At 38.1% G+C, this 23,442-nt stretch overlaps 2 protein-coding genes across 2 annotated transcripts in view; both read right to left on the bottom strand.

Annotated features, from left to right (window-relative positions):
• LOC113973648 (protein scribble homolog) overlaps positions 1-7,615 on the bottom strand; it is a 28,797-nt gene extending 21,182 nt beyond the window's left edge. The window contains exon 1 of the mRNA XM_027696033.1: positions 7,438-7,615. The gene's annotated coding sequence lies outside the window, so the exon portion shown is untranslated. The remainder of the gene's footprint in view (positions 1-7,437) is intronic.
• A 1,153-nt stretch (positions 7,616-8,768) lies between these two features.
• The window catches only part of LRRC1 (leucine rich repeat containing 1), a 65,834-nt gene continuing 51,160 nt past the window's right edge, over positions 8,769-23,442 (bottom strand). Inside the window, exons 10-14 of the mRNA XM_027696032.1 lie at positions 23,082-23,165; positions 14,529-14,644; positions 13,451-13,623; positions 11,844-11,980; positions 8,769-9,990 (exon numbers count right to left, since the gene is read on the bottom strand). Coding sequence (XP_027551833.1) covers positions 9,832-9,990; positions 11,844-11,980; positions 13,451-13,623; positions 14,529-14,644; positions 23,082-23,165 — 669 coding nt within the window. The 3' untranslated portion in view covers positions 8,769-9,831. The remainder of the gene's footprint in view (positions 9,991-11,843; positions 11,981-13,450; positions 13,624-14,528; positions 14,645-23,081; positions 23,166-23,442) is intronic.

Genomic DNA, 23,442 nt, shown 5'->3' with positions numbered 1-23,442 from the left:
CATCGTAAAGAAGAATTAATGATCAACAACAGTCTTCAATAAAGTGTACTATTAAGAAAACAAACAAGAGTACTTAGACCTTTAGTGACCATCTTGTCTCATGACCTGAGTTAAAAAAACCTATTAAGTCACTCCCCTCTTCATTATTCATTAAATAAAATGTTTCATTTTTTTAATGGTCCAGCATTAAATTGTACAGTACAGCACTAAATTGATCTTTCAAGATTGCTGATTTTCAAAGCAATTATAGTCCAGTAATCCCCAAACATCCATTACTTATTTACATCCAAAATACTTCACCTCTCTCACTCACACACAAAAGTTCATACATGAAAAGTTGTGTCAAGGTTGTCTATGTACCTTAATTTCATTGAACTTCAGAAGCCATTTTTCAAACTAACCTTTATTTTTCTTTTAAACTTTCTTTTAATCTCACCTCTACATTTTCTTACAGTGATACAAATCCAATGGCAGAAAGCAGCCTCATGCCATATAAATATATGGCCCATTAAAGGCATGTGCTCCAACAAGGAAGAGAGATGGAGAACACAAACTAACAAAAACAATTATCAACAAGCTTATGGTGGGGCTATCAGCAGCACACGGTGACCTTCACATTGTTTAAACAGATATTTGATTCATATTTAACAATTCTTTAAGTTCCCATTTTCCTTTTTAAATGCAGAATGGTTATGTTCACATACATACACAAACACACAGATTTCTCGCTGCTACCAGCAACCCAGATGTCACCATCTGTATAAGATCTAAGGTTGATAAAGACAGGGAGGCAGGGCAAGGCAGTTCATGCTGGACATACTGATTCATCTTCAGGTGCCAAAGGAGCTCCCCTTGGGATTCCTAATTTCCTTTTGGTTTTAGCATGGCTGAAAAGACTAAGGAATGCACAAGGACAATATCTCAGCATCTCATTGGAAAACACTGTAGACCTTTCTGCGAGTCTTGAAAAGACTTTGTTGACCTCAAAAAAGGATTATTTGCATTGTACCAGGAAGGCATGATTGGCCTCTGCAGGAAATTTGCTGTTAAACCATATTTTGAACTGAACTGACACTCAGTGACACTGCTATTTGCTGATAATTGCCCATATTTCTGGTTATTCTAAACCACATTGCTCAGGACACTAGACCTGATTGCCAATTTAGTTGATCAATGCAAAAGCAGCACAATCAATCACGACACAGCAGTAGATTCCGTTTCTCCTGACTATTCAAAATGCAAGGCAGGATTCTGGTATTTCTTTACACTTGTCTTGAATAAGGAAACATAGAGTACCCTTAAACAGAAACTTTGCTTTCTGTGAATATTAACTAGGGGAATAGCAATTCTAATCAGAAAGGTAAACAGCACACTAGGTGAAATTGTTTGCTAGTGGTCTGGTCTATTTTATTTCAGAATAGCTAATGTGACACCTCCTAGTGTTCAGGGTACTTTCAGAGACAGTTTAAATCCTTGTCAACTTTTAAGCTCATCAGGAAGTCATAAAGCAATTTCACTCTAAAAATAAATATGGGTACAGTGAAGCATTTAACTTCTTCCAAGGAAATATCTCATCTTTGTTTGACCCTGGTCCCTAATGCTAAACAACAGCTTCTCAAACCCAGCATGCCAAATTCTGTAAGACCAGTAAAAAGGCTATTCTTTCAAAGTGACAGAGATTTTTAATTAAACTTATGCTGTCAATCTCTTCATCATTTCAGGCATGCATTCAACTGCAGTGGCAGCCTCCTGTATGCATGAGGAGCAAGGTGATGAGCATCAGCAGATTTCACATCCCCCTGTCCCTTGCAGCTCAGCTGGGAACATAGAGCTACAGGACACTCCTGCTCTCTGTCTTCTCCTATGGCAGGATGCTTTTCCTCATGCTGACATAAGGCTGTAAGGAAAATTCAGTACCTGTTCAACACCTGTAACTCAAGAGATTTTTAGTCTTCAATATTCTTGATCTACAGTACTTCAAAGTAAAATAGAAACAAAAGGACAATTCCGGGAAAGAACTCTTCACTTTTTCACTAGGTCTATACAGTACCATGGCCTTATCTTTATGAAAGTAGTTTCACAATTTGGTTATAGCAATGGCAAAAGATAGAACAGGACAACCAGAAATGTCTTTTAGCCTATTCTTGCAGATGAGAGTTATACTGTCACGAAATAAAATGGAGAAACAATGCCAATGAATGCTGGTGCTGGGAGCACTGGTTACCATTACTTTGAAAACAAATCTTAATCCTCAATCTTTTTTACAACTTGATACTTTTTGATGAAAGAAAAGGGTGAGGGGGTAGAAATAGGAAGATAGTGAACTTTTAATCCAGCGTTCAGTAGCAATATAAGGCAAGGAACAGAGAAATCCAGGGATGCTAGAATGCCACTGCCAGGGTGTTATGGTGCCCAGCTTTTTCATCTTTTTGGACAAAGCCAAGAGTAGCCAAGGTGCTACATAGTGCTGCAACGTCATGCCAGTCATGTGTAGTTTGCTTCAAGGAAGAGATGGAAGGTACAGCCCTGTTTGCTATTCTTTAATGCAAAGCAACCCCTCAATTTGTTTTTTTTACTGGATTTTGTTTTCCCTCCCAAAAATAAAACTAACTCCCTACTCTGATGTATTAAAGAAAATTGCTTTAAATGGGCAACAAGTTTCCATCAGCCTTCAAGGTAGTTCAGCTAACAGATAGTAGATTTGTACTTCAAAAATAAAACTATCTTAAAAAACTTCCAGTAATTTATTAGCTCATTCTCATTAGATTAAATACTATAGGACCATGCTTTTAGACAAGAGGCTACTGGCAAATATCCTAATATGAAGAAAGAAAAATCAGCTCTCCTTACAGAATTTTACAGATTACTGGTCTTCTTACTGCCCAGGTAAGTTTGGAAGTTCTTTCTTGTGTTTCATATGTGGGGAAGCTAAGACCCAAAAAGATGAAAAACATCATTGTTTTAAGTCATTAGTATCAAACACAGAGTGAGATGCACATAGATTTACGTTCTCTTAATAACTGGAACAAAACAAAAAGGTAAATTCAGTATTTATGACTTTAAGCTTCTTATAGATATGTAGGCTGTGCAACACTGATGTTTTGTAAATGCAGAAGTGTTTGGAGAGAGAAAATATTTATCAGCCTAGAAGTTGTTATGCTCCACGGAAACACACTGTCTTCTCCCTTCATGGTTAACAATCTTAACTGATAGGTAATGAATCATTTTGCTTCAATATTTCAGCAGCAAGTCAGGTGGGTTCCCCTTTTGCCTTCTTTCAACATGTTTTTCATGTTTTAAAAAGCAGTCTCTTCTTGACATAAATACTGCTTTGTATCATACCCCTGTCCATTAGGAGGACAAATTGTTCTCATAAAGTACAAGGTGTCTATTCTGGTAAGATCTCACTAATAAATCCTCTAGAGAATTCATTTCCTCCAGGCAACAAAGGTATGCAAATGCTATGTATCACCCTAAATCATTCTCATGAATGAAAAAGAATCCTAAACACTCTAACAATAAAAGCCAAAACATGAAAGCCACCTACGTCTCTGAAGTACCACACTGAAACCACACAATGACAATGAAACACCCTGCTTATGGCCACAGCCTGGTCTCCATCAGCAAGTAGAATCCAGTGCTTTCAGTTACAGAACACTGCAGTGGTCATACACCTGTTACTACAACTCAACTCAAAGCCCCAAACACACATTCTCACCTGTTTTTCTATTTAAAAGATGATTTGCTTAAATAGCTCAATTATGGGAAAGAAAATGTCTTTAAAGATGCATTTCAAAGAACATAAACACTCTTTCTTTTAAATACAACTATACATAACACACTCTATTAATTCAAAATTATTTCAGACTCATTCCCTTTTTGTACAAAGTACAAAAGGCCGTTTATAAGAAAGCTTTGTGTAATTCGCATGAAACAAAAATGAAAGCTAAACAAAATGCTGCTGAAACAAAGGCATCCTTGAATATGTTTTCACTGTAGGAAAGGCAACAAAGCTGCCTGAACAGATAATGAAAGCAAGCCTTATATGGGGAAACCTTGCTAGCAGTAAATACATGACAATGTCAAACTTAGATGTTCAAGTACTGAGTAGCCAGATGAGATTTTTTTAATTTCCTGGAAACACCATTAGAAGAATAAAATTGCTGTACATTATCCTAAAAACATCCACTATGCAAATGCTATTTAGACTTGCAGTCTTCTCCCCTTCTGAAAGAAAAAAAAAATCATCAGTAATATTCAAACAAACATTCTTTTTGTTAGTTAGTTTAGATTTTGTTTTGGTTTAAGTTGCTTAGTGGAAGTCCATGATGTCATCAATGAACTATTAATAAATTCATGTTTATAATCATGTAGTCAGGTAGTGTCCTGTTCAATCTTCCAGAAACGTGGGACAATCATGTCTCCTATGAGCTACTTCAGAATGGTTTAAAGCAGCCCATTTATTTTGGGTTTGGGTAAAACTGGCATGTTATTGGGAATGATCATAGAATCAGACTGCTTACAACAAGAGCACATTTCCATAACTTGCCCAAGTTTGCTTCAAAAGAAAATAGTTTTAGCCCAATACAAAACTAACTTCACTCTTCAAAGTCCTGTCCCTGCATTATACTGAATCTGAATATAATCTGAAATCCAAGGTGCTGATGCTTTGGTGGTATTTGGAAGCTGTGTGCATCTGTGGATTTTGGGGAAAGTTACCACCGTCAGTACTTGTGCTAACATTTTGGGTTTGGCTGTTACCACACCTCCAGAGATTTCAGTCAAGACAGCATTCTCCAGCAACAGATGAGCACAATAGAGAAAAAGTGTCAAAGGTTACTGGACATCAGGTGTCCACTTCCTGGTATTAATGCCAAGGGAGATTTGCTAAAACTCTTCTCTGAAACATTACTGAGGAGCCACAGAGTTCTTCCCATGGACAATATTGATGCTGTACTTCTCAGAGAGGGCTTCTCCTGTACAAAGATAAACTACTTTCTTAAGATCTCAGTGTTAATAGACTAACACCATCAGTGTTAAGAGGCAAAATACCCTGAACAACTTATAAATTCAAAAACAGACTGCCATGAACCTGTGCTCCTTAAGTTAGTACACAGTCCAGCTACAGTCATTGAGGTCCTTCCTCAAAGCCCTCTGCTCCAGCAGAGCCCATGACTGACCAACTGGTTGCCACAAGAACCATGCATGTGGCAATAAAACAAATAGTGTCTCCAACACCCACCAGAAAAGGAAGTAAGACAGCTCCTGCAAAGCAGCCCACAGAGGCATCCTCAAACCAGGCATGTGCTCTTCCACTTTGGAAAAAAAAAAAAAAAATCACATTTTTCATTCAGCTGGTGGAATACTGATTATATTCCTGACTTTAGCATGAAAGAGCAAGGCACTGGCCCTCTGAAAATTTCACAATTGTTTCAGAAGGAAGGGAACACCCAAAACTATTACTTATAGTCAAGACAAGTTGGTTTTTGTCATATTCTCTGATAGCAATCCAAGCACTGAAACAGATTTATGCATTTGATGGAAACTGAAGATGGGAAACACTCATATCAAGTCAATTGAAAAAGTAATTTTATTTTTGGAGTCAAGGTAAAGAATGGCAGTGAATTCTCCATTAACAAAGGGTCTAGACATTTCTGATAAACAGTGTGCTTCCGTCTCAGTAGGAGGAAGACATTTACATTTACCTGGGTAGGATCAACTGATATACTAAAAATACACTTCTTAAAAAATTCAAATTCCTGGTGTCACTACTCTCCTCTTAAAAGCTGAAATCATGAGCGGCCAGTAGCTAATCACCAAAAAAATGTTCACTCAGCACCAGTAAATTTCTATTGCTAGACAAGAAGCAGGCTAAGCAGGACACAAACAAGTTACTTGCCGGAAAGGAGAGCATTATGCAAGTTTCCAGTATGCATTTTCCTATAATATGCCATTTATAAAAAATATGGAATTTGAGCCAGAAAAATAATCTTAACACATAAATTATATGGAAGCTATGAGAAAAGCCTGGAGCAACACAGAGGGGATGGAAAAATCCATTGCTACGCTAACAATGGTAGCACAAGAGTGCTTCCCCCCCCCCATTCTTTAAAGACTATGGAATTGTGACTTTCAATAAAGAGAACTTGCATGCAGTAAATGACAGGTTAATATTAAATCCACTCCACCACTATGGTCAATTGATTTTCCCTGGTTACCTGTTTATAGCTAATAAAACAGGATGCAAATTTTGTCTTTCCTTGCATTAAATCCACCTCCCAAAAGACTTACAAAGTGAAGTGGAAAAAGTTCACAGAGAAAAAAGTCAGTCATGCTTACAAAATCATATTCACTACTCAAGCTCCTCACAGCATCACCAAAAGAAAAAAAGCCAGAGACTAGGGAGGGCTCACGCTTTCAATGACACACACTGCTTCATCAGAACATCATCGTTTTTTTCTGGCTATAAAACACAATTAAAACTGCCTGGAGTGTTATCAACACTGTTGGGAAGAGAAGTATACCTAAACCACTTCATAAAATGGCACATGCATGGACCAGTCAAGAGATCAGAGGGACTTCTGGGGTCTCAGCTGCTTGAGGTTTGATCAAGCAGAATGACATGCAAGTCACTCTGAACCAGCATTAGGGTGAGAGAGGGTAGACATTTGTCACTGTTTGCACAGCAAGTATCCAAACATCTTTTCAGCCCTGAAGCACAAATCGGCAGCTGTTGCCATACCTCAAGGATTCACTAGGCTGAAAATTACATATTGCTAGACTCAAACACTGCACTACATTTTATACACTGCTGAACTACCTGCAGCAGAGCAAAATCTTTAATTGTCTCACCCAAAAAACATTAAAAAAAGACATTAACAACATACAGTGCTACACAGTGTTAGTGCAGAAGACTGAAAAATACACCTCTCCTCTTTTAACTCTCCCCAGATACTGACTGGAAAAAAATAATGAAAATCCAGACTTCCATTGCACAGATTCACAAAGTGAAGACAGATGGCAGTGAAAAGCAAGGAACACCAACACTCCTTCAGGGATTGTAGCTGGATGGTCTGATGATGGACTACAGCTCCAGTAACTTCTCATTAGGCAATTACTGGATTCTAGTCTGAGCTCCTTTTATTTTCTTTTACAAATTAATGGATGCAAACACTTTCAATAAGCAATTCATATCACCCATCTTTGGTTGAGATGACCACAAGGAGACAATACCAGCACTCTTGGGTGCAGGAGTGGGAAACTGTCCCAAATGAAGGCAACAAGCCTGGTTCACTCATTTTTCTGCAGCCAGAGAAACCACAACAAATATTCCTCTCACTATTAACAACAACAACAACAAAACAAACAAAAAAACAAACAAAAAACACAACAAAACCCCTAAACAAACAAAATAAACATAAAAAAATGACTGCTGACCAGTTACTTCATGCCAAAGCAGATGCAGCAAACCTGTCTTCTGGTCGGTTTGTGGGCCGCAGCACAGTCTCCGCGAGCCTGTTGGAATGTATAAAAAGCAACCGCCGAGCAACCAAGCACCTATCACAGAGTTATAACAAGATTTATGTCTTGTTCTGCCTGTAGCAGGAGGGAGTAGGTGCACAGGGGCAGTTAATTATTTTCATCTGGTGGCATGTCAGGCAAGGCCCAAATCCAGGCTTTACACATTCATCTTGCTGATGGAGCAGACACTAAAAACAAAACAAACCACAGCTTCCAAATGAAAAATTGGCATCACAGAGTCTTGCTGCCTTTGGCTATTTTAGAAACTGTCTATTTTAGGAACACTTTTCCATCTCAAATGGGTTTGTCGAGGTTTACTTGCACTCTGGGTACACTTTTAAACTTTTGTTGTGTCAATTCCATTAAGTACTTTAAAAAGAAAATTCTATCCAGGGTTGGAGTCAGCTGTACCAAAAGCTCATTTTCTTTTTGGTTTTATTTTAACAGAGGCTTACTGAGAATAACCAGGAGAGCTCTGCCTTGGGAAGAATAAAACGGCACTACCCCTGAACTGACCTAATACCTACAAACCTGCAGCGCCTCCCACAAAGAAACCATGTTTTTAAGCTTAAATGAGGAATCTTTGGGATGAGAAATGAAAATTAATGTATTGTGCCAGATTTGATTTAAACACTTGCAGATGGCTTGCAATACCTACCTGTTCAATATCAAAAAGAAAGCAGTGCCTTTTGTAAAAGCTTCAAATCAAAATTTAAAAAGTTAAAGTAAAAAATTATCACATATTGCAGGTATTAATTTGAAAACACAAGTTATTAGGACTTCCCTGATCTCTTCCTTTCCTATCTTCTCCCAGAAATCCTCATACAACCCACACTTTCTGGAAGAAACATTCAGCAGCAGAAGGGGTGTGGTTAGCCATTCATGAAGTGTCAGGTATCTCATTTTGTTCAATATGGGTTCATTGTATCATCTCTAAATATGTGAAATTTTTGCTCTGAACTCTGACTACTCAAGTCCCTGCACTGAACCAGTCAGTGGTCTTTGTTAGCTCATGGCACATACACAACCCAGAGACACCAACAATCTTTATCAGCCTTTTGCAAAACTGTTATTTACCGAATTCAACTCAGTTAATACTTACCTTTAGAAACAAACCAGAACCCACAGATTTAATAAGACCTTGAAATCAGCATTGGACCACTGGAAGTGCAACACAGCAACAATGATAGTAAATTCCAGTATTAATTGATACTTTAATTGCTGTTTTAATGATACAATAAATCTACTGAAGCTTTTAAAGATTTTTTTTTATTATGGTTTTATATATTTTTATAAAACCACCAAAGCAGTTTAAAGAATCATGCTTTCTTGTGTAGTACATAAAACTAGTTTCATACTGTGCTTCTGAAAGTCTATCGTGCTGTTTTTCAAGTTATTTTACAGATGGCACATTTAAAAAAAACAATGGAAGCATGAACTTCTAGTGACTGCAATGCAACACAGCATCCAAACCAAGATGTTTCATTACAACTAAGTTAAAGTGTGAGTGCATTATGTAATAAACAATAGCAGTTTGGTCATTTAAATCTTAATTCTCTTTACAACAAAACTAACATTTGTGCTTCATGATCTAAGATCCCATAATATAAACATAAGTTCTCTGCTGTAAAATTCCCAACCAATTACTGTCTGAAAAGAAAGACATATCTAAAGCAGGAGACCAAATCTACTCACTTTCCTCAAGAATTGCTATATTTAAGACTAATATGACATACAAGACACAATAAGGCACAATGGGTGGTACAAACAAACGATACAGCTGTCCATGAAACTTGTTCTCTTCCACAAATACTAAAATATGTACCGCTCAAGATAAATTTTCTCTTAAAAATGAAATACATCATCTTGTTATGAAAGTCCTATACAAAAATTTAAAATTTACACCATCTGAGCTGCCAAAAAAATAAAAAAGTGTATCAATTTCCCACAAAACTATATTTCTCACCAGCACATCCAGCCACTGGGAAGAAGATATCCCAGCACTCTGGAAAAGAAAAGCATTATTTCCCCTGTGTTTAAGACAAAAATATTGTATTTTGCATACAGTAGTGTATTAAACTTTAAAAAGTCTAGGACTACTAAAATTACAATATTGATTTGGAAATTATTGGTTCACTGCCTGGATGAAATAAGGCACTTTCTTCCAGTGGGCCGCACTTTTCACGTGTATGGAGACGATGAATCAGGTTCTGGTTAAAAACAAAAAGGGGCTCAGTGAGGTCCCAGAAGACGACAGGAACATTTCAACAGCAGGGGAAGACACAGGAGGCAAAACCTGGAGATGAAACTCTACACGGAAGTGGTCACTCTGTCAATGGCATTATTGACCTCGTTTTTGTTTGAATCCAGTCCTTTAGCAGCATTCATATCATTCCGTAAATTCTCCACTGTCTTTTTCATGTTCTTTAATTCTCCAGGGTGTGGAGTGGCTCGCCTTAGAAGTGTTCTCTAAAAATAAACAGCGCAATAAGTGGTTTTGCCTTTGTCTCTTTGCAAAAACAACATACACTTTCAAGGCTTCAGCATTCACATACCAAATACTAGGTATCTTTTTTTTTCTTTTTTATCTCCCCTTTTCCTTTTCAAACTATGATGTTCAGTGCTGAATATGACTTTCATAGCTGCTTGTTTATGAAGATAGTGAAAGAGGTTTTAAGAACTGTCTAGGAGCAAATTTTTTCCTCTTTTGGTCTACTGATCTGAAAGCCACTCAAGTGAAGTATAATTACAAGTTATGAAGTGAAGATTCTTTCACAAATGTAGTTGGGGATTTTTTTTTTTCCTCCCAAAACCATGTAAGTGATTTAAGATCACATTTCAAATAGAAAACATTCATCTGATTTTGAAAGAATCCCACAAGAGTGTCAAATACATGTTTGTGTGAGGTTTTGTATGTCTTCCAGCCCCACCACAGAGTTTGGTTCTCTTGTCAATTGAGAACAAGTATCCTGAGAGGAAGAAGAGGGGGTATTTCTCTCCCCTCTTAAGACACAAGAATGTCTAACATCGTTGTGCTGAAACCTTTACAAGGAAAACAAAATTTACAAAAACTGCAGTTAGCATCCAGGTTGGAGACCAACAGAACACCACAAATATAATATATGTATAATAAACATGCAGTTACTTTTTAGTGGCATACATGTAAACTGTGCACATTATGGATGAACTGATGACCCATAAACGGATGCTTTGGTCAAGACTGCTTTGGAAATCTGCCCTTCCTTCTCCCCAGTGAGATCATAAACCCTTTTTTTCCTTAAAAAGTCCTTGCCTCAAATCAGGCTGTAATACCATGACTGAAAGCAGTTATCTTTAACACATGAGCCCTCGCTACTGTATGGACATTCTTGGGTTGGCACAGTTTTTAAGCAGCATTATTCTGAACTCGCTTATTAGTCAGTCTATGAACAACGCTTGTTAAGAGACATCTAGTTTTAGCTGCTTTGGAGTAAGCAACTACCTTACTTGTTCATTTACCTAACTAACTAGAAGTTTTTACAGTCACTTTTTAAAGTAAAACAATCCAGACAGTGCCCTGAAGTATCTCAAGCTGAGATCTAATGAGGATCACCAGCAACTTTTTAGAGCATCAGAGAAGCATGCTGAAAATGTGATTGAAGAAGTCTTAATCTTTACAAAGAGTTTTAATTGTTAATAGAAGTTAATCTGTAAAACTACAGATCACATTGCATTTTGATCTTCAGGACATGCAGAGTCCAACTTAATGGAGAGGTCTTATAAGTACAGTGACAGATGTTCCCACATCCTTTGTTTAAGCGGGAAACTAATGAGCAACATTTCTTCTGTTTATGGACACTCTGGTTGTTTCATGGCAAGTGGTGGAGTTCAAAAAAAAAAAAAAAAAAAGAAAGGGAGCAAGAAAGATTGGAAATAGAAATCAGAGAGACAAACAATGGCAAACTTAATGGAGACACATGCCAGAGTGCTGGAATGTTAAATTAGACCCTAAATACTTTCAGGCAGTAAAGCTTCAAAGATGCAGAGAAAGATCCGATCTTCTTTCTGCAAAGAAAACATCCTGAGCAGACAGAGGAAAACAAAGCAAAACAAAGACTGCCCTGCATCAGAATATAAAAGTTATATTCAAAGCAGAAAAAAAAAGGCATTTAAAGTCAATATAAAAAGTTTCAGCAGTCAACATGAAGAGTTTCTGCTACAAATGTACACACAAAACATGCAGTCACAGCTGAAACATTTACAGCAAGAATGCTCAGATACTTTTTACACTTTTGCATTAAAGTCACAGTGTCTGCAGATATCCAAAGGCTGGGAAAACATACCATTTCATTATCCTCTTCATCTTTTTCATCTTCTAAGAAGCGAATTGCGCTGACTCTATTCACTGCCCGCTCATTCCATGTTTCATCTGACATTTCATTTACCAAACTCTCCAATGCACCACATCGTGGTAGGTTATCTGTTAGAACAGGAAGATGCAGCTCATAATTCACAGCAACATGCATGTGAATCCACACAATCAACATGCTATATTGGCAATAACTGCAATAACCAACTAATCACTCATCCAAGATTTACAAGTGGCTATTTCTACTTTTTTTTGGCAGAAAAAAGAACTTGCATTTATTTTCTGTTATTGAGGACACACACTAAATAGTTTCTGTATAAATGAGATATTTCTGTACTTGGACTGTTTCAGATTTTAGAGTGCTGATTATATAATTTAATATATGTGGGTTTTCTTCTGGATCATGGCTGCCACCTGACATTAGCCAGTTCCCTAAATGGATTTCCTAACACAGGATCATTGCTTTTACTGACTTCATCCTTTTAATATTGCCAAGCATACACATCCAACAATCCTATTTCCAGGCCTTCTCTGCTTGAAGCTACGAAATTCACCTGGAGAGGTAGATATCTAATTTCTAGTAGTGTGGTCCTTAAAGAAAGTCGATCTACCTCAGTTCCTCTTCTTGAACTAGCTTAATTTTCTCTAAATCTAAACAGGTTGATTCATTTACTTATTTTAATTCTTTATGGAATTTGTATTCTTAAAATCCAGAAGCTGAGATAAAACAGACTACTGCTTCAATAGTTTCTATTTGCTCCAGCCACACAGGACTGAAACACTGGAATTAAGTCTGGGTACCTACAACACAGATATCTACAGCTGAACTTTTCTCCTCAGGCCCCCTTTGTACTCAATGGAGAAGAATCCACATGATTTTCTTTTAAAGTCCATTCTTGCATGGGATAAATTACTCTCCAGTGATTACACCAGAAGTTTAAATATTAGCTCAGACGAATCCCCTCCAATGTTCACACACAGCTTTAAAACTTGAGGACAAAAAACATTCAGAAGTTACTGGAGCAGCAACCCAGCCAACAGTGAAAAAGAGTTTATGGTTCCACCTGACCCAGAGACAAGTTTCAACACAAGAGGTAAACGCAACTTATAATGCAATTCTACACTTGTTAATTAATATAATAAAGTTATTGTAATTCATTTTTCTGGTTAAAGCTATGTAATTCATTTTTCTGGTTAAAAAAAGCAGTTAGAAAGGCACTAATTTTCACAACATATATATGTATTTAAGATGTATAATCAATGCACAAAAATATGGACACCACTACGTGGCCCACTGGCAAGCCTCAGAGTAATGATCTAAGTCTTTTTCTTCCAGATCTGTATTTTATTTATTGTAGCTGTTGTCACTGTATTTTCAGTAACACTTACTGCCAAGTTTTCAAGTCTTCTGAAGACTGATTACAGAAAAAAAAAAGTTTAATAGTGAAAATTCAACCAGAACTTTGGTACTTTGCTCATTGGAGCTTATGAATCTTTTACAAACCTTTATGGAACAGACAACACGGTAAACAAAGAAGTAATATTTCTATACATAATGAAAAGCTGACTCTAGGCACTCACCTTGGCAAACAGGCTCAGAAGGCATTTGAGGAAGTAATACACATGTCAAAATCTTTTCTCCTGTTTCAGGGTCTGTGTCAGTCTGAAATGTCAGTAGAGGTTGGGACTGGTTATCAGACAACCACAAAGCCTTCAGCTTTAAGGTAGTCAATGAGAGGGGAAGATACGTCAGCCTAGTTTAAAAAAAAAAGTAAAAAAAGTCAGGGCAATCTCTAGGAGACTTAATAGAGAGTCATGAAGTTGACTTAAGTATATATCATTGAGTTAGAATAAATAGGATTGAAATTATTGCCACTAATAAAAGGCATTGCAGTAGTCATCAATTCCAACTATTCTGTTCTTTAGGAAAAAAAAAATCTGCAGCTTAACTTTATACCATAATCCTCTGTAGCTGTTGAGTAACAGGTAAAACTATGCTGAGCTTTCTCTACTGCAGTAAAATGCCTTGGAAAGCAGACAGTTGCCTCTGCTCAGGAGCATTACACATAAACAACTGTCAGAACAGTAATATGTAAGTGCCTCTGAGAATCACTTTGCATAGAAGAAATACCATTTGCTGTTCCTCCTTTTTTTTTTCATTTAACTCCCTACTAAGCAACTAAACTAATTTCTTGGTTTATGCTTTAATCCCCTCATTTTTGCGTGTTGATGTCTGAAGCACACTAAGATTGGTGAGAAGCTACAAGGTCAAACTGGCTTTCCTTGTTACCTGCACTGTATTGAAAAGATAAGACACTCGATATTAGTGTTACTCAGTGTTATGGTTGGTAGTTTCAGCTGAAGCTCTAGCAGTTGCCTAGATTCTCATTATAACTCTGAAATATACAAATCCAGAGGGTTTTTTTTTAAATCCTCTCTCTTCCTCAGAGTCAAAGTAACCAAAAAAATCACACTCATCAAACACACAATTTATGCTACTTTTGGCCGAGGGGAAAGACTACTTTCAGAATTTCAACCATAACACTAACATAAATGTCATAACTGGTTTTTATTACTTCATTCTTAGACGTAGTATCTTTTGCTATCAGAAAGAATTGAGTGAATACAACAAAAGAACATGAAAACAACAATCTCTTGCCTGTTTCCAGCAACATCCAGGACATGAAGTTCAGTGGCTTGTGAAATTTCAGAGGGAATTCGAGATAATCTGTTGTCACGTATAGAAAATACGTTAAGACTGCAGCAGCCCCCAACCTATATTAGAGAAGAGGGGGGGGGGAAAAGTCTGGTTTTGTTGCCATACGATAGTATAACAAAGGCATGCAGTACTGGTTACAGAGTATGTCACAGCGCATTCAAGCTACAATGCCTGCCAGACACTTCACCCAGAGGTACAGACTGCAAACAAATGTTAGCTTAAAAGAAGTCTGACCTGAAGCAAGTCTGTTGGAGCCATGTCTTGAACATCTGTATCTCTGTATCTTCACAAATAGGTTGCATTCTACCTACCTTTCAGAGCCTTCTACACAAGGAAGAAACCAGTAATCAATCACACAGAGGCTACTGCGTAGACAACACTCACAAAAACCCCTACCTAACTTTTTCTAGCTCTGCATTTTACATATTAATTCTTTCTTTCCTCTCAGTAACTTAGGTACAAACAATGGGGCTTTTGGTAAGGGAAAATGCTAAACACACCAACCAACTCCCAGCATTTATTGAGGCCACAAAGAGTAATGAAGAGTTCACAAGAAGCAGAAGACTGAGTAAAATCTTTGATGCCCTGATTCATTAAAATATCTAATTTCAAGATGATTCCCATATGAATTGGCCTTCTTTAATCTATTGTAATCTAATATCCTTTGTCTCTACCCATTTATCCAAATGTAAGCATTTGCATTCTTAAGCTAGTTTTCTGGGTGCAAAAGATAGGATTTTTCAGTTTTACCCTTAAAATACCTATATTTTCCACCAGAAGTAGATGTCTTCTGAAAAATAAACCCTCCATATTTGATTTTAAAAAACCACATTCCAGTTTTGTGTTCCAGAAGGAGCTACTCCTATAAACAGTAAGATTATTAGCTGTAGTAACTCAGAAGCTGCTTCAAGTAACTCTTTGTTCCTGTTCACGAAGGAAACCTACCTTTGTTTGCTTATCATATGGAGTTTTCAAAAAGCACTGCTGTTTGTTTGTCTGTTCCAAAACCCACCATAAGAACAGGAAAAAAAGATGTTTCTTCTCTTACTCCAAGTATTAGAGGCAAAATATCCCAATGCCTTTGGAACCTTTCAAGTAAAGTGGACTTGGAATCTAGCTATGGACCCCCAGCATAGTGGAAGAGCTTAGTTCAAAAATTGGAGGACTGCTATAGTCACCCACATCTAAGAAGGGTCTCCTCTCAAAATATAGCCAGCATGTTGCTACACTGTGCTCAGGAGTCTCCAAATCTGAGCCGAAATTATTCATGTGTTCTTGCTAACTGTCAGTTGTGTTTTTGCAAAATCCACAATTCAGTCCAAACCCAAGTTTGAGATTACAAACAACTACCATAAAAGATTTTTAACTGGCAAAGTAAAAATAATGTTGATTTAACCTACACTACTTACAAGGAAAAAGCCATTTTTAAAAGGATGCAACTCTGACTACAAAATAAAACAAATACACCGCTCACCTTCCTTTGTATCATAAATGCTTTTTAATGGAAGAAAGCAGCAATCAGCTGCTCAAAGCTTCTGATTCACAAGCTATTTACAGCAAAAAGTTACAGTGCAACATTGTCTTGACAAAACAAAATCTGTGATTTTTCCCCTAAATCACTGCACTCTTAAAGTATGCAGCCATTTCACAAGATTATCAGCTTTCCTGGCCCTGTGTGTACAACAGAAGCATCAACCTTGTTAGCCATTTTAGCTTGTGAATCAAAGCCCTTAGAAACCAGTGCTCAAATCGTGAACAAACTTTCTTAATGCAAGAATTCTGCTACTCATATTAAAGCATGTATAGATTCTTAAATAATGTGCCTTCACATATTCACAGAATACAGTGCCACTTAAAAAAAATACATATACACACACTAAGTGTCTAATTGGTGTTTCTAACACGAGGAGCTGTGAAAAGCAAGAAATACAATTAGTGAATGTTGATGAGCTGGTAAGTGATGCCCTAAGTGTACACAAGGTGTTCGCTTCTCATGAATGAAGTTTGCTTATTCAGTCTTGGAGCATGGAGATCCAAACAGTTTAGCCAAACAAACAAAGTAAAGCCATGCAGCCCTGATGAGACTGAAACTTCTATACTTCTGAAAATGGAAAAATGCAGCAGTGGAATCGGACGGCCTGAGTCATCATGCATTTAAAGCAGTTTAATGAAAGGTAACAGTAGAACCGTGGACTGAATAATACTTACAGGGTTATCAATTTACCTGACCCATAATTTTCCAAGCGGCTAACAATTAAGAAAATACAAAAGATGTTCAATTTATTTTTCTTTATCCATACTGGATACATGGATAAGAGCATGCCAACAAATGGGAGACAGAACACACATTTTTTTACTGCCAAAAAGAGGGTTACAACTCCTAAATTATTTTAACTTCTGTTAATTTAACTTTGCTCTATCACTCAACAGGTAGATGTTCAAAGGTTTTGTTTCATTCAGAGGTAGTGAATTTTACTAGGGTAGTGGGGTGGATAAAAAAAGAGACACAATTTTTTTTAAGGAACTGTTTTAGAAAATAAAGACAGCATCTAATGAGCAGCATCAGGTGAGATATCACAGAAAAAAAAGACAAGTTGACAGTTCAAAATAAACTAAAATCTTTGTCATTTCAAACAAAGATGGCACCCATCCAGCAGTACAGAAAGACGTCAGGTCCAATGTTTGAAAACCTAAACATGAAGTGGTACCACTGAGGCAAAGTGCACACACTACATGGCATGCTGAAAGGAAAACACTGCTGTGACCATCGTGAAGTAATACGGTATCAGAACGTCACTGGTTTGGCTGAGAGTCGTTAACTGGGGAGGAGCCATGCTTTCCAAGGGTCTGATCACATGCTTACAACAAACTTTGCCAAACCACAGCATATGCACCAAGTACACACAGCTGAGGCCACAAGCCCATGTAACACTTAAGCACACAGTTCATTTCAAGCACAGACTTCAATTAATGGGGACAAGCATGTGCTTAGTTCTAGGCACATGAGTAACTGTTCCAAGGACTGGAGGCTTAAAGAAGTCCTCACATTCTTCTGCAGTGAGCAAGACATCAGGAAAAGATCTCAAATGAGTTGTGCACGTCTAAGTCATACTCCTGAGATTTAGTTCATTTTAGCAACTTTAATTTAAGGGTTATTCCCTTGTCACATCACACCAACTCCAAAGAACAGTAAGCCTAGATAAAAACCAAAAACAAAACCCACACATCAGTCAGGCAGAAAATGGTCATTACTATGAAGTGCTAATTTCAAGATCACTGATACTACGAAGTCAGAATAAAACTGCATATTTGCAATTCAGATGGACTTGCTTGAGAGGATGAGCGTCACTAGGACCCCTCTGGGTTCCACACAAAACTATACCTATGGAGGACCTTTTTGCTCTTTCCTTCTATCTCAGTCTGAGGCTCATCTTTCTAACAGCTTCCTTGTTCTGGACGTACATAGGCAGCATGTCAGCTTGGCTACTAAAGCTCCCCACTATGTTCTGATCATGGGAAGCATTCAGCACTTCAGTCTCCTGCTTTTTTGACATTCATATACCCACTACCAGCCCATCTTAGACAGTCCTCCAGAACTGCAAGTCTTAACACATCACTTCTCTGCTGTTGTTTCTGTTGACTCTTAAGCAGATACCAGCAGTTGTTAACTACTCAAAAGCTATGAATCAATTATCCTGTCCTTTACCAGTTAGCATCTTTCACACAGGTATAAGCAATGAAAAAAAATTACGATATTATGACAAATACTATAATGATTATTCTTCAGCATGTGACTAATTAAAGTCCAATGACACATCTCTTTTATTCAATTCTCAAAACAGCTGTCAGCGTCAAGAATTCTCACTAGGTTTATACAAGCCTGATAAACATATTGGCAATTTAAACACAGTTCCTCTTGTGTTATAAAATCTTTTCCAGAGTGTCATATCCAAAATTTTGTTTGGGTTCCAAGTAAATAAGGTCAGAATTTTCCTTGGCTCTACATAAAGTATACTACTTCTTTAACTGCAAGCATAGCATACATTTAGAGGTGGAAGAAACTGCCCAATTCACTAGTATTAACTATTATTCAGTTATTAATACCTTTAAATTGGCTAGGAAAATCTCCAGCAAACTCACTTCAACACCCCCTGCACCACTGGTGAATAGTAGAGGAGGAGGAGCACAGCAAGAGAGCTTCTCCGCCCTCTGTCTCAAGACAAGTTTTCCTGCATTTTTCCTCAGTGCCTTTTTTCCCTCTGAGACGCACAAACACATACTTTTACACAAATGAGGGAAGGGACAGGACATCAGAAGTAAAACCAGAAACAACAAAGCAGTTCCACTTATTTAAAAAACAAAATTAAAAGACACAGTTACTGCCAAAAAACCCCGGCAGTTTTACCTACTGGAGTAATAATTCTCACAATATACCTCAGAGCCAGGAAGGACACATTACAAGATCTCTGCAGGTTGTAAAGACTCATTAACAGAAGCATATAAACTGGAAAACATTCCAAGGAGGTTATTTATGCAAGTGCCAAAATCAACACACCAGTTTCACCAGCGCTCCTGTGCCAGGGTGAGATTTCAATGCCTAAGAGTCACCAAGCAGGTCTTTCAAGTTTAAGGGGAAAAACATTTCTAACTATGAACAGGTTTAGACATTCTCACTTCTTGCTAAAGTCTGTTTCACCACTTGGTTCAGTAAGAGAGGGATCAAGCTGCAAGATGAGATAATGAAGATGAAATCTGTCAGTGACTCAAGTCTTGGTCGTGCTTTCAGCTGTTCCACATTTTACCTTTATCAGCACACAACACAGAAGAACCTCTGAAGCAGGAAACTTTGAAGGTGTATTTGCATAAAAACTACTCAATAATCCCAAGTCAGAAATCTTACACCAAAAGATAGAGAATGGTTTTACAAACGTGCCTTTAAACAATCTGGCAATGTAATGGTTTAACAGATTTGACCCAAAATCCAATTCTCTTAAACTGCTAACAAAACAAAATCAAACCAACAGTCCCCCCAACCCTCTTCCCCAAAAACTACAAAAAAACCCCTTACACTGCCTCAGAAAAGCTATAACCATATTGGTTACATGTGCTCTTCTCCCATTTTTTCCCATTTTTTTTTACATGCATGTTACCAGACTGTGTCTTTGTCCCTCTCCAACAGAAACCAGTAATGGTCTGTCATACACCCATTACTTATAAGGATGAAGACCACAAATGCACAGCTGTTCTAGCACTCTGTAAGGCAGGGGAAGAATGAAAGAGGTAAGGAAAACAGCTAAAGGAAAAGAGGGGAAGATAAATTAACAAAAATATCTGTGGTGCACACTCTACTTCTGCATCTGACTCTCCTTCTGTGAAGGGGGAACCAGTGTACAAGCACTAACACTGACTGATGTGCAAAAGTCCGAGACCTCAGTCTTCATCATACTGTCTCAGGAGACATCTTAAGCAACACACAGCAGGCATGGGTATTGAAAATGACTACTGTCAGAAGCTTGTGCCTGGCTTTAAGAACTAATTAGTTGGTTTAGGACAAAAATAAATGGAAAAGATAGTATGATTCTCTCACTGTCAAGCACAGTCTTCCAACAGACAGAAAAAGGGTGACACATTTTTCAGTTTTCCTTAAGTGTTCTACCAATGCATTCTATATTACTCTTTTTCCAAGTCAGTAATGATGAGAAGGAAAATGGAAATCGAACACTTCACCCAAGACACCAAATCATTCCTCCCTGCCATCCAAAGGAAAACTGAGAATTGGGATCTTTGCCATTATCAGCACACCCGAAGCTGCTCCTGTGGATGCTTTGCGTAACAGCAAACAGTACTTGTTACACCTGTGCACTCAGTTTACACAGAACGTTTTTCTTTTAGAGCTATGAAACATATTTCTTCACTGAATTCCTCTGAATTTTAACCAGAAAAATTGCATTACAGAAATGTTCATGTTTAGTTTAAAGCAAAATGCTATTGGTTAAGAAGAACACTATACAAAGAAAATGCAGTTCCGGGAACAGACGAAACATGAGCAGAGAGCAGCAGATTCCTTTGTTTTTGAAACTAGTATTTCAGCATTGTTAGAAGGCAATCTAAAGAGGGAAAAGCATTTTACTGCACAGCCTAAGCCCAAGGAATTCAAACTGAAACTTGAAAAACTGAAACTGAAAAGCCTCGTTAGCTAGACGGCAGGTTCTGCAATACATGCATATTAACAGTATTTTTGAGACAACCTATTGCATCGGTTGTTTATGCTTTCTATTTGTCGCATTACCAGCTTGCAATTCAAATGCACTGATCTAGAGGATGGATATGACCCTCCAGTTAGAGAAGGACTGACTTCCTTTAAAAATGAAAAATTAAAAATCCACAGAGCAAAACATAAAATCTTACATTAAATTAATTTCAGTATTAGCTCTAATGAGTCAGACACATTGGTGCGGGCACCTTTAAAGGAAAAATAAAAATTCTATTTCAAAGAAGTGGATAGGGAGTCAAGGAACTCTGCTTCCTCTGTTTCTCTGCCAAGTTCCCTGGGGACCACCCTCTCCCATTTTAATTTCCTGGACTCCATCAGCTCTCCAGCTCACCTCATTCCAGATACTACCTTCCATTTCCTCATTATCTGCCTTCTCCAAACACAGACTCATCCCTGACTTCTTCCCACTGCTGTTCAGTTGTCCCCCTCTGTCCCTCTCATGTGTACAAATGTTCTCTTCACACACTCTCATTCTTCACCCTTGGATATCCCCAACTACTTCACCAACTGAGCAACATTTTCCACCTCTGAAACTCATTGCTGGTTCCACGTCTCCAGTATCTTGCTCAGCATTAATCCCTTTATTGTTCTGCACTGAGCTCTCAGCCCCATTATTCCCCGTAGACCTGTTCCATATTCACCCTGCTTTACCTGCTTCTGAAGCCAAGCCTTCTCCTTTCACCTGCTCCTGTCCCTGCTCTGTCAGAGCCACACTGCTTGCCCTCATGCACTGTCTCCAATATCATGTACTCCACTAACTAAGAAAAGTGTTTATACATTACATAAGCTTTTAATGGATAATCTGGAAATAAAGTGTACCAGTAAAACCTCACATGCTATAACAAACTCAGAGCAATTCTGCTTAAAGGCAGAGTAGACATAAAATTGTACAAATCTCAAGTTCAGATATTTTAGGACACCTGTGTAATCTATTAACTTAAAGTTCTTTGTATAGGCATGGAAAGTTTTCTGCTGAATGGGCACAAGATCAAAATTGTCATCACATACCAACCCAGAAACATAGTTTTCCCAGGGTCTTGCCTCTTGCCAGCATTCATGCAACCTGTCTGGGTACACCCGCTGCAGTTTTCTGTTCAGAACCAGCAGCACCTCTGCAGAGAAGACACTGTCCTGCTAGAGAAACTGCAGTACTCACACCTTCTCTTCTCTCCCAGTTAGGTGACTGGCCTGTGGCACTCAGACCCAGGACACTGGATTTGTTGCCGCCAGTGCCACAGCAGCATCCTCTGTCCCTGCTTGACCCCTCTCTCCCATCTCCGGGTTGCCTGCCACTTTGCTTCCTTCTCGTATCACCTCCTTGAGCTGTCCGAGCTCCATAAGGAAGTGAGTCAGAGCTGATACTCCTCTCAATTTCCATTCATTGGCTGCCACCTGAGTACACATTCCTCCTGCTCCTGAAGTAACTGAAAGTGGTGAAGAAAAGCTTCAAACTCAGAGCTGTATGTTACAGACAGATAAGAAAATTAAGGGGGAGAACAACTTGGACAAAGATTACAGAGAAACAGTAGTGCAAACAGAACCAACTCACAACCCCATGCTCCAATCACAGGATGCTGCTTTCCCTGACCTCTTTCCAGAATTTACAACTGAACTAAACTTCTAAGGCCTTCATTACACTTAGTTTCACAACAGAAACTCTAGTCTCATTTCATTCCACCCACTGTTACAATACACAAGAAGTCCCAGTGATCATAGCTATAAGATTTGAGGTATCTTGGTCACATCAGGTCCTCACATTTAAGGGCAAAAGCAGTCCAGAGATCTTCAATAAGACTGCCAAGACAGTCTCTGAGCCCCTTTTCAGAATATGAAACTTTCCCTTTGATATTGCTCCCTAGAGTGAGGTGAGGAAGAGGCTGACAGTACTTTCATACTACATGCAGAAGAGGCATATTGGTGTTTAAATGCATTCCACCTACCAGAAGTCCGAGTCTTCAAACAGTACTGGACCTGACACCCACACTGGGAATTGCCAGTTACAAGCTAATTAGATCCAAGCCTTCCTGTTCAACTGCAAAGACATTTTGCACTTCCAAGCCACCAAATCACCAGAGCTGCTGTTCGGATCTAATGGACAAGTTCCTGGTTATGATCAGTTTGGAAAGAATACCCAGTGCACCAAAGTTGCCTGCTACTTCTTGTAGGCATTTGAAACCAAGAGTTTTCTGCTTGTGCTATCACATCTGCACAAAACTTACCTCTTTGGGCAAAGATGTTAATTTGTTTCTATCAGCATTCAAATTGTTCAGCTTCTTTAGTTTTCCAATGCTCTTCGGCAATGACTGTGCCAACACAAACAAAATAAAACGCAAACAGAATTCGTAAATACACAGTCAGAACAAAACTTCTCTCACTTTAAAAATTAATTAATATTCTGATCCACTTTCAAAATTGAAGTGTCTTAATCCTCATTACTGCCAGACCTTCCAAAGAAGATCTAAAGGTTTATATTGCAGAACAAATATCTAGGAATGTCAGTTTCTAATACAAATTCACTCATGAAATATCTCTGCACTAAGACAATAGTCACACAAGAGCTGTGTACAGAATGCACGTATG

Source organism: Neopelma chrysocephalum, unplaced genomic scaffold (assembly GCF_003984885.1).
Source record: "Neopelma chrysocephalum unplaced genomic scaffold, ASM398488v2 Primary Assembly neopelma1_104, whole genome shotgun sequence".
NCBI classification, from domain to species: Eukaryota; Metazoa; Chordata; class Aves; order Passeriformes; family Pipridae; genus Neopelma; species Neopelma chrysocephalum.
This window is presented reverse-complemented; position numbering and strand designations above follow the sequence as displayed.